Genomic DNA, 12518 nt, shown 5'->3' with positions numbered 1-12518 from the left:
CACTTTGCAGTTTCAGCATGACAATTCTCCTTTGAGAATACAGCACCATCCCTTGATCCAAACACCAGGGTGCCATCTCATCGTCCCATCTCTACACTGTCCTGCTTTCAACATGCAGGGGGACCTGCCGTCCTAAGCCCAGTAGTCTGAGTATGCCACTCCAAACACTGCCTCATTTATTCTTGCCGCCCGAGACATTAGTAATTTGGTTTCAATTTCAATTTTGAGATAATAATTTCTTTCTGTTCTGGAGTCGGTTGCGGTGAAAGCAATTCTTGTGGCGCTTAATGAATTGATTTATCTGTGGGTCAATTCTAAACTATTTCATCTTCCCACACATCTGGTGTCCTAGTTACACTTGATAAGGCCACACTATCCGAACAATACATACAATTATAATCGGGGTCGAGTTGCTATAATTGCGCTTGCCATATCACGGTGCTTTTAGTAATGCTGAATGTAAAATTACCTTCTGGATCCTGTAATCAGTAGTATTAGAACACTGCATTTTGGGATTAGACAGCAACATTGCGAGAACTATTCAATCTAAAAACTTTACAAAATCCAATCATACCCAAATTCACAGTCATAATCGTTATATCCATCTCTAACTCCGCCAATTGAGTTTCCTACACTAACTCTCTGAAAGCTAGTCAGAATTTCTGCAGTTCCAACTGTTTTCCAGCAGGTCACTAGAACTAAACCAGCTTTCTTCTTTATTCAAATCTCATCTTTTGCATATGTGATCAAATGAAAGCTGAGGAGTAATTTCAGAGACATCCCTGAGTAACTCGATTGCTCATTTGTTTCCGAATTAGTGAGAAGTGCATTAAAAAACAACCCATTGACAAACAACGCTTCACAATGATTAGCCTTTTATAATCAATGAAAGGCAGAACACCACTGGGCTTGGTTGTCGGTTACATTGTTGAAGTTCATCCAGAGCTCATAGGTGGATGGGCTAAGGCGGAGGCTTCATTGCATCTTCAGAATAGTGACTTTTCGAAAAAAAAAGGCTTCAACTTAGACTTGCAAAGGTTTGAGAAAGGTCCTACTTGTCCAAAGGGCAAGAACCCTCGGCAAGCTAAAGAAAAACAACAACTCCACAAGGCTCTTTGATGTGAGACGCTTCGAAGACCAGCGTGGGAATGACCGCAAAAGGAATGCGATATCTCAGATGGTAATAATAAAAAAAACTACCTCTAGGCTCTTCATCTCACCTCTACATGTCCCAAGCAGAGAGATTTCTCATCACAACCCCTAGAGGGATACCAGGGGGTCACACACCCACACACATATGTTTGGACCGAGTGAGTAACCTCACAAAAAAAAGAAGAGGGAATTGATTGTGTGCTTGGGTGCGAGAGTGTGGGCGTGCGCTTGTGTTCAAAGGTGTTGTGTGTGTGTGTGTGTGTGTGTGTGTGTGTGTGTGTGTGTGTGTGTGTGTGTGTGTGTGTGTGTGTGTGTGCGCCTTCTTTTACATTGGTGCATGTATGGGTGTGCACCCATTTGTATGTGTGCGTGCGTTCATTGGTGTGTTTGTGTGTGTGTGTGTGTGTGTGTTTATGTTCATGTGTGTGTTTGTCTGTGTTTGTGTGCATGCATGCGCAAGCATGTGAGTAATAGTGCAGATGAGATGATCCCACACCAAAAAAGCAGAAGAGCCTTCAGGGAGACTCCGTCAAAAGAGTCTAATTAATCAAACATGACTGGGTCACTGATGGAACACGGGCCCCACCGCCGAGAATTAGACCAAACCTGTGTTCCTCCCATCCTTCTCCCAAGCACACGCACACACGCACGTGCACGCCTACGCACGCATGCACGCACACACACCGTCCCCATCGCCACACACCCACCCTGCTCAACCTCCAAGTATAAAAAAGGGGTCAGAGATGTGATCTCCAGTGATTTGTGCTTCGGTTGTATGAATGCATGAAATTGGACAATCCCTTGCATCACTGCAAAAACTGCAACCAGGTCTGGGGAATGCAAAGGATGAATATATCTTGACTGAATCTATTCAGCTCACTTATGACACACTTGTGTGTATTCGGTATACACACACAAACACAGGACACATTCTTCGAGGCGTTGGTGTTTTGCGGAGCAGAATCGATTGGCGCTGATGAAGGACAAACGCATGGCCTGGGGAGGCAGTTTGGCTATTGGATGGAGTGCGGACGGCATTTGCAATCATGCAACCGACCTCTGGGTCGATACCAAACTCAAGAAGGAGTGAAAAGTGCCGGATTGCTTAAATAACGGCCCCTAATATGTAAGTGTATGAAAGTATTTCAGCAGTGCACCCATGGGGAAACACATTCGGTGAGACAGAGAGATTAACTCCTACGCCTGGATTCTTATTGCAAAATATTATCTCAAAGTATGAAATAAATGTATGTTTTTCTACTTTTAAACAAAAAATGAAGGTTTTATTCTGCCTTCCCCTCCCGACATTATTCATCAAATGATGATGTTGATAAAATGCAAGACTGTACGGAATACAGCCCAAAATGGCCAAGGCATTGGAGAGGGAAGATGATATTCTCTGAGACGACGGGACATGCATTACAACTTAAACGGTTGCAGTCTTCTGCAGGCGCGACTAGTTAGCTGTTTGGGGTGAGAGGTAAAGAACAACAACAGCACCAGCTTAAACATAACAAGACTCCTAGGTACAGCTGTTTCCTATTAACAATCAAATTGAATGGAATGATAAAAGCAAACGCAGTAATGTCATCTTGTTAATGGCATCCTTCTGCTGTACGTGTTGACAGAGGTCCATTAGAAGAGAGAGAGAAGGACGAGAGCCATGTTTCTGACAGAGGGACAGTCAGACCCAGAGAAAGAGGATGGATGGAATCACGGCGTCTCCAAATCCCACAGCGACGGCCATTGTTGTTAGCCTGAGGGAAGGGCGGGGGTCACAGCGTGTTGAACATGCTGCGGCGCGCAGCCGAGATGCTATCTAGGAGCCGCGGAGAGTATCACATCACACTTGTGCCTGTGCTGCTAGCCCCCCGCCGTCCTCCATGATTCCTCACAGGCACATACGTTAACAGGTTCCATTTTGTCACATCGAGGCCTCCGTGCGAAAACACACGGTGCGGCGTCCCGTGGGGTGCCTGCCATGTTTTGTAATGTTTCCGCTTTGGTTCAGCTGCTTCTTGGTTGTACCTCACAAGCAGGGAGGGGGGGAATTGCTGTGGTAATTGCATTGATGTTGGAAGTGGGGTACAATTAGGATGCCATTGTGGTTCCTAGGGGGGGGGCCTGGGTGGAGTAATAAATCACAGAGACAACGCGTGACTCGGTACTATCGTGCAACATTCGGAGCCCGGCTTCACCACGCCGACCTCAGTGTCTAACAGTCTGGGGCTGGGTGGAGTCGCTCTACAATTATTAGGGCGGTGATAGAAATCCCCCACCTGCTGCATTATCAACAACCCCCTGCTTGATGTCTAGCCTCCCTCATCCCACCCCACCCCAAGGTCAGAGTGCACATTACAACCTATACTATCCACTACCCTATGCCTGTCATGGCCTGTCTTGATTGATCCATGCGCTCTCGTTAGCTCGTTCTCTCTGGGTGGGTTAGTGATTTTCTTTATTTTTTTTAAGGATTTCCTGGTGAGAATAAGCCCTGGAGGCTATGCTGCATTACGGGGCTGCACACTGCAAACACACACTGACACACACGCACACTGACACACACACACATGCACACACACACACTGACACACACAGTCTCACACACACAAACACAAACACAGACAGAAACAAACCGACACACACACACACACACACACACACACACACACGCACGCACAGTCTCACACATACACTGTGCATGACACCTGGCCTTCTCACATGTGCCGACAGGGGTCTGTTGACCCAAACTGTGTAAGACATGCTCTGAACATAGGGCGGCGAGCCAGCGATGCAGCGATGGATCACAATGAGCTCCAGTTGAAGGGCAAAACTATTTCCTTTGGGCGAATACATTCTCAACAAAAAAAGTGCTGGAACTGTTTCATGTAGGTTATTTCCCTGGCCGCTAATTATACATCGTTTTCCGAGTTAATTACTCTGTAGTGTCTGCAGATCTTGGGAGTTTTAATTTAACTGTAGAATTATAGGATTGTGTGTTACATTGCTGTTAGGATTTGCATATGATGTGAGTGGGAACCCTTAATAGAACAGGCATACCGCGTGTTAACGTGATCATTTCTGCGTGGTGCGAAATCTTTTTATCCATTAGAGCTTGAGTTTCACTACGATAATTTAGCCATAATTTAACGATAATTATTTATATATATGGGCATACTTATAATTCAACAATATATTCATCTGTAATATTTAATTCAGCTCATGCGGTCGAAATAAAAAGCTATAATTACTTAAAATGAATCCTGTTGATTGAATTTATTTTCCCTACAATTGAAGTATGGCCAGCACTGTTTCTGACAAGAAAATTAGCGCATCCTAACTTAGTCCTTGTCTTGTTCAGTAGGGTTTTTTTTTGAGAAGCTGCTTTTCCACATGCACATCATTCATCACAGACAAACAGATGGGCCACTACAGCCTCGCTAGTGCATTGCTGCGACACCACATGCTCGCCATAGGAAGACAAAGGAGGACTCATTGACTCGACGTCTCTGGGTGATATTCCACACGCCCTTATGGCACTCTAGGAAAAACAATGTTTCAAGATGAGGAGGAAAAAAGGATAATTGAATGGTTGAAGTACAGCGCTATTTCTTCTGTGGTAAATGGACCAATGATCGGCACAAAAGTCATTTTACTAAGAATAAGTAATAAGCAACCGTAGCAAATCAAGTTTTTACCCTGACTCATTGTAAAACTTTCCGAGAAAGTCATCGGCCATCATCACTTCCGGTATTCTCTCTCACAAACCAGCGCGTTGAACTGGGGTCAGGCTGCGACTCCCACTCGCATTATAAGGCTGTGGCTCAAGGTAGCTTCTATGTGAAAGGAGTGGCAGTTTATTTATTTTTTGTCAAAGTTCTGAGTGTCATAATAAATTCAGGGGCTGGCCGGCTCAGGTTTCTTTACTCTATCGTTGAGCCTTTTCCTTCATTAGAGATAGTGAGAGAGCCGACGCAACCGCAAGAACAGATTTGTCAGGCTGGTTTGATGAATACGAATTCAGCGCCTAAGGTCCAAGTCGGGCACTTCTGGAAAAGAAAAAATGTGTCTTTGGCGTGGCAGATAGCTAGAGACACACGACAGGGGAAACTATCTGCATGCCAGTCATTATAGTCTTTCGAGTATATGTAAATACAATGGGACACGTGTTGGACACCTTGATACAAACAAAACAAACAAACATCAAAGTTTTAGTAACAATATATCAGTACGAGAGCAGCAGACCGGTTCAACTAGTGGTTGAATCCCGGTTATAGGCAAGGCAAGGCAAGGAAACTTTATTTATATGGCACTTTTCATACACGAGGCAGACTCAAAGTGCCTCCACATAGAAACATTGTCATGTATTATAAAAAGAAGATAAATCTGCAATCAGTCAATAATCAATCATAATAATTTAGTCAGTGTGATGTACGTCTTTCAACCACACACACACACACACAAGCACACACACACACACACACACACAGCTTGTATCATCCGCAGACATCCTCAATAGATTTCGAACAAGCTTTAACTTTAACTTTTTAAGATGTGGCGCGCGCTTGGGTTCCGCTTCGTAACACTTGATCACACAGAGAGGGGCCAAGTGTTGTTCATGATGTGAAGTGGCTTAAAATAACTGTGCTGCTTATGTAACCTCTTACAACAGGGGTGTGGGGGGGGGGGGGAGGGCACACGGAGAATCCTCATGTTTAAGGGCTTTGTGTGGGTCTACGTGAGACTTTGATCGAGTTACTCCACCACAGTGACAGCACACATTTGGACTTCCTCTTGAATCGTTCCCCAAACATCAGGCCTGCATTGCACGATAAATGAGGGGATGAAGACGATGATGATGATGATGATGCACGTGCTCCAATTAGCTCAGTGGTGACTGAGCTTATGACTGAACTTGGGACGATAAGTGTGCTACCAGTGCCCCGGTACAGAAAAGGAGCAGACCCATAATTAGTGTCATGATTGACACATGCGTTTGTCCTGTAATGATGCCTCTGTGAAAAAGCAAACACTGATTGTGCATGTTATGGAGGGTAATAATGGCACCAGTACGAATGGAAAATCATCCCACACCATGTCACAGAGTTGTCCCGACCCTTTTCGCCATCGTCCTGTCATGCTGTGCCAAATAGGTAAGGATATATAATGTTTGCAGCCGGATTTCAAAGGGATTACAGCAACAGAAGTAAAATTACAAGTGAAAACTGTCATTCATTTGGTCCCGACAACAATTTGTGTCAATTCGTCGGCAGAGCCATGGCAACATCATTCACAAGGTCTGTGGTTTTGTCCGTGCAGCGGGATTTTGAGGTTGCTCGTGTGAGTGGCTGTGCTTTATTGTCAAGAAGGTCCAAGAGAAAACTTTTGATTGCCATCTTTGCTGTTTACCTTTCAAAAGCAAGCTTTAATTTGTGTCATAAACAAGGAGTAGGCAATGTTTATCCATCTGATTTTACAGGTAAGATCGAGGTATAACATACCACTGCAGGCAGAGTGCACACTGAAGCGAAGCAAAGAACATTGCAATTATTGACTTTGCTTGGTGAAACACACAACTAATAGGATTTGGGACATCGATTGGGAAACTTTAATTTGGTACATTTATATTCCACCCGTTTTTGTTTTCATGGTTTATTGATTTACGTATTATGATATAGGGTAAGATATGTCTTTATTGCAAAGAACATTAATGTGGCTAATTCTATCATCCTGATAGAAGGGGGTGGGGGGGCAAAGTTTGTTCTTAAGGGCGGCACTGGCCCCCTCTGGCCCCACCTCAGACGTAGTAATGCAAGTAAGAATAAATCCAAAACTGAGATGAAGCAAAAAATCCTATTGATTTAATACCATCGCCGTGGAGAGACCCCTTCACTAACACCAGAGAGAAAAATATAAGCTGAGATAAGCCCTTTCTTCTATAGACCTCTATAATGCGCCGTCAATTTCCTGAGTTGGCAGGTGAAAGAATCAGTCTCGGTTCCAGTCTTACTCTCCATTTAAAACAAAGACACCAACTCCGGGGGAAAAAAAATAAAAAAGGGATTACAATGCATATCTCTGTGTCTGTCATTCAGCCCCTAACTCCACCTGATGCCTCCCTGGCCCCTATGCACACAGCGAGAGATCAATGCACTACCATAAACCCACGCTGCTTCTGCACCGGGGTAGGGGCGATGGAAGGCATGCACTTGAGACCAACCACTTTTGTCAACAAGGCAATTTATAGTAGTCGAATGCAATTTTTTTATTTACTTTTATTTCTCCTTCCACCATTGTGCTTCAAGGCAGCATCGCTGAAGCTCAGGCTGTAGGTTATAGGGGACAGCTGTGACTCATTTTCCATCAACACGATAAGGGTCACTAAGGACGTATTTGGCTCTGGGAAAAGTGTTAGCACAGTCTAGCGCAGTATAGCCTGGCATTGCGCAGTATCGCTCGCGGTATGGCTAAGTGCATATGGTAATATCACTGAGCTTCACCTTTACGGCTCTCCAAAATGCGCTGCCAGGGTCTGAGAGTAACAAGTGTCGGTCTTCCGTTCTAGTTTTGCCACACGGCGCTGGCCTTTGAGGATAGAGGAAAAGTGTCACCAGATGTTAACTGTAATGAGTTTCCCTCTTGTTCCAAATGCTACACATGAAGTCTTATGCTAATTGTCTTGCCAAAAGGTAGCACCGCCTGCAGCACTCCTCATTAGTCTCTTTAGCCAGTGATGCTAATGTGGCTAAAGTCCTCCACTTTTCAGTCACAGAGGACGACAAAGGTGCCTCGATGGCTGGCCAAGGACATAATGAAGAATAGCACTGATAAATATATAACCGATTTAGTCAGTGTTTCTTTAACATTACCTTACACTGCAAATTATTTTGATGATTAGATCATTTAAGTTCTTTAAGATTAACTGAAACATCTCTCGAAGTGTTATGATAACAGTACTGTATCTTTACATTAGTTAAATCAAAATAAATTATAATATCATTTATAAAGTGTTAGTTAATGATTTACTAACTATTTAAAATATGTTGACAGTTCTTTGTAAGCACTCAGTAATGCTGAAATGAATGATTGTTTTAGTTAGTTAGAAAGCAAAAGTTTCATCCAATAGGTCATTTGTGTGAGCTAATCCATAGGGAGAACTATCTGTACCTTATTACTTGTTGCTTCATATGATTTGTGAAAATATATTTGAATCATATAAAAGCGGGGACTCCACAGATCCCCGGTTTTAAACATTTTGCCCTTAATTTCCATCTTTTTTATAATGCGAGCACGAGTGAAATGCTTGGAGACAGCCGCTCGCCTGGCTCAATTATTCAAAACACGCCGGCTCTATTGTGGCTAACAGAGGCGCTCCACTATGATTATGCACATACATTGCCTTTGTATTCCTTTGTACTTTCATGACACATAACTTCAATCGGCTGCATTTTCTAAGGCTGCCGTGCATACGTTTACGGCTTTGATTACGGCGGTGGTAAGTGGTCAGAGGGCTAGGTGTGCTAGGGTTTGATGCCGGTTAAAAGTACATCATTGATACTGCCTGTATAAGTCCTCTGGCTTTATAACGGACATCAGAGCATACATTATTAACAGAGCCGTATCGTCAGCGGCTTTCTCTGTGTATTAAGCTATCAGGCAATCTGTCATATATCACTTAATATAATTTCTCCTTCCTACTGTTTTGAAAGCTTGCCATTCTCTCGATTGCGATCGGCAAAAGTCAGGTCCTCATCCAATATTTATTTTTCTAATATATTACTTTTTTTATCAAATCAATCCAGGCCACATGGGAGGTATGGCCTTTCATGGTACGTAAGATATGTAATCATTAAACAGCCTTTGCATTGAAGTCAAGCCTACATTAGGTCGACCGCAAGTCAGGAAGAAGAGACTATACTTAAAATCAAAGGAAAATCACATTGATAACACGGCTGATAACTTGTGATAAAAATGTGTGCACACACAAACATAGAGTCAACCCTTTGACTGTTTATTATACATCCTACGATCCCTGGGACTATATATTACATTGTTCCACCACATCAAGAGCCCAACCCCATCTGATCACACACACCTCTGGCCCGCGATAAACAAACCAAACACCGAAAACGTTAAAAGGAAAGAATCATTTTAGGAAATAAATAGATTCTTGTGTGTCTCCGTTTCACCGTCACCTCAGGAGATAAGACGATAGAGGCTGTTTATCCACCTCTCTCACAGTATGAAAATGAATGAAGCTGGAGGTTATGGAAGATTCAATACAAGATGCACGCTGCAGACTGCCGAAGCGGCAAACTACGTTCACTTTACTCCTTACCCGGCGGAACTTTGTTATAAAATACCCTCTCTCAATAACACTTTGAGCAAAACCTGCCATTCACTCAGACTGGCATTTAAAGGGAGCCGTCAGAAGGATCTGTTGAAAAGTTGGAACATAGACGTCGTTCCTCTGGGATTTGTGTTCTCCATCAGCCCCGACTGGAAAAACGACGACCACACGATTTACATAGTTTTCAAATCGCGAAGCATGTACGAAGCAATATACATAAATACCCTTCTAAATAATGTAAATCCTAGGCAGTAATGCATCCTTTTCTAAACGTCTGAACGAACAAACATACATGATTAAAGGTGATTATGGGGAAAATTCCCCTCTTTTGGTGAGCCACACAACCACTGATATGAGACACCCACCACCCAAATACAACGCCATCTCAGCGCAGGAATCAGCAGTAGAGCATGTGAGGGGCGGGGTAGAGGCAACAGGTTTGCGAGTAAGAAGCACGGGGCAAAGGGTGATACCTTCTGTCTTACCTTCCTCCCACCCCTGGGGGCTTCCCTCCTTGTCCTCGTTCCTCCAGTCGTCCCCGTCCGGGTGAGGGTCTTCAGCCGCCACGATGCTCCATGTCACCTCAGGGTTGAGCGGGGGCTGCTTGTCACACGATTTGCTGTTGCTGTTGCATCTGCGATCTGGTGAAAGAACCAAGGGTGGATCATGTTAGGTTTGTAATTGGTGAGGCTGAACAGGGGTAGGACTGGAGTTGGTTGTATTGGTGGGTTTTCAATCCAAAGGATGGCTAGAGGAATACAAGTCATCCCTTAATGTTCGTATTATTCACATTAATTATTAGTAATCAGTCTAACTACATTGGTACTCAGTAGGGATGGATAGTTTACTGAAAAAACACTGAAAACAAATGTTGCCCAAGGCCTTCTGCATCTCCTGCTTTTCGATTCAATTCTAGCTACTAAATTAATTCAATACTAAACATTCCAACCAATTTCGAGAGTATGATATGATTTGGTTGCAATATTCTCCAACCCACATCCGTCTGTGGATTTAAGATCAAAGATTAGCTTACAAAGGGAAACTATTTCCATTCTGAGATCGAAATTTTCCTAACTTTTACCCGGTCAGCATAGCCGTTGACACTCCCTCTTCCTCAAGCCCTTTTTTTAATATTTATTCCAGTTGCACGTACTAGTGCGACTTCAGATAAGCACACAGTGAGCGTAAGCAGTTGCCATGGCAACAGGGTTAGCGTTTGCTCCTCTCATACACAAGGTTTAGCATTTCATTATATATAAGACGTCACATCGCCGATACAGCGCGCCTAAGCGGCAGTGGATCCCCATCGTCGTCTTAAGGGCACATCGTTATGATTGAGACGTTCACCATGGCCTCTCCCTCCGAGGCCTCATGCCTAATGCAACAGGCCCTAACAGGCGTGGAGTTTAGAGAGGCAGGAGTTGGGGGTATTACCGCGCTAATGCCAAGCGCTCCCCCACATTGCTCCTCTCACTGTGGAATCACAGGCCACGGGCCCCACCCACTCATCCTCCACCTCCACCCCGGCCTCCCAACCACTACCCCCTACACCCCCAACCGTCTCCCTCCCAACAGACGGCACAACCACTCCTGCGGATCATCCCTTTTATCATGCACACTTGGCTTTTTTTTTTTTTTTCTGTCATTAAGCAGACGCTTTTGATCCGAAGCGACTCACACTGTGTCCGTATTCTGCTTATTTAAGAGCAGCTAGGTATGCTAGGCGTCTTCCTCCAGGATGCGTACAGACTAGGCTTCAGGCAACAGGGGGATCAGGAATCAGGACCTTCTGGCTGGGAGTCGATCTCGTTCGAATACCAACCACGGCACGTTCCTTCCCAGCTGAATACATGGGGCTTGATAGATGGGGCTTGACAGATGGGGCTTGATACATGTGGCTGCTGTGTCATGGTAGCTTGCATGTAGCTTACATGAGGGAAGGATGTCCCTGCATTAGCCCCCCGGCGGCGGCACTGTAACCGAGCGCTGTGGTGGCAGGGTGGGAGAGGGGAAGGGTGGAGGGGGACGCAATTAGACGGAGGGGAAACAGTGCAGCATTTAGAGTCGATCATCGCCATCTGATTATTATCCATTTAGACCGCAGAGCGGCGGGGACAGGGAGCCCCTGCTGGATCGTAAGGGCCCACCCATGGGGGCCGAAATCGAAAGCGTTTTGATTACTGGGATGACAAGATTTGAAAAGGGGCCAGACACTCCCATGTGGTAACTTTTTAATCGTTTTTTTGCATGTGCATCACGCGTGATCCGGTCCAATGGTGGGTTCTGTTCTGAATGGGGTTCTAACGGGGGGCTGTTTTACAGATTAGCTGCGGCCCTCTCCCGGTGTCTAGACATGTACAATGGGGCCGGGCCGCTAAGCCCTGGGTAATGAAGTGGTATTATAGTAGCCCAACGCAGGACTCCATTAGAGCTGACTGAAAATTACTTGGTTGACCAAGTGAGAACCGGCTGACTTTAGAGGACACGGTGGCACTTTCTATATTCTTGACTTGCCTTGAATTAGTCACGGTAAAAGATCATGTTTTTTTTTCTCTTTAAAACGCTTTCAGCAAAACTCGTTCACTCATTGGTGCCAATAGCCGATAATCAGTGAGGACCCTGCGGGCCAATGAGCTGTGGCAATAGCGAGGAGGTCACAGCGAAAGGCCAATGAGTGGCGTTCAATAAACGCCTGTGTTTCTGTGATATAAGAGTGATAAAATGGGTGTCCGATAAAAGGTTAATCGACCTTTCAAAGTTTGGGCCGTAATGGTTTGAATCAGTACAGTTCTGCTGACCAATGGTAACAGTGAAAAACACACTTAATTTAAGTTGGCGTTAAAGGCCGGAGGGATTTATCATGACTATATGGTCCATCGGTTGATGGACCATATCGTTTTTTCAAAAGACAAGAAGCCCTTTTAAAGCTTTATATTTTCCAATACGTGTGCGTGTGTGAATCCCAGTTAATTCATAGCAAAAAAAATACATCTTGCACATCGAATACATTAACCAA

At 44.5% G+C, this 12518-nt stretch overlaps 1 protein-coding gene across 1 annotated transcript in view; it reads right to left on the bottom strand.

The window, feature by feature from the left end:
• Nucleotides 1-12518, bottom strand: part of alk (ALK receptor tyrosine kinase) — a gene marked incomplete at both ends in the record, with an annotated part of 283418 nt that overhangs the window by 167906 nt on the left and 102994 nt on the right. Inside the window, one exon of the mRNA XM_079752297.1 lies at nt 9976-10143. Within this exon, the coding sequence (XP_079608423.1) occupies nt 9976-10143 (168 nt within the window). The remainder of the gene's footprint in view (nt 1-9975; nt 10144-12518) is intronic.

Source organism: Pollachius pollachius, assembly GCF_949987615.1.
Source record: "Pollachius pollachius genome assembly, chromosome: 15".
Lineage (NCBI taxonomy): Eukaryota > Metazoa > Chordata > Actinopteri > Gadiformes > Gadidae > Pollachius > Pollachius pollachius.
The sequence above is the reverse complement of the archived record's forward strand: the minus strand, read 5'-3'. Positions and strand labels throughout refer to the sequence as shown.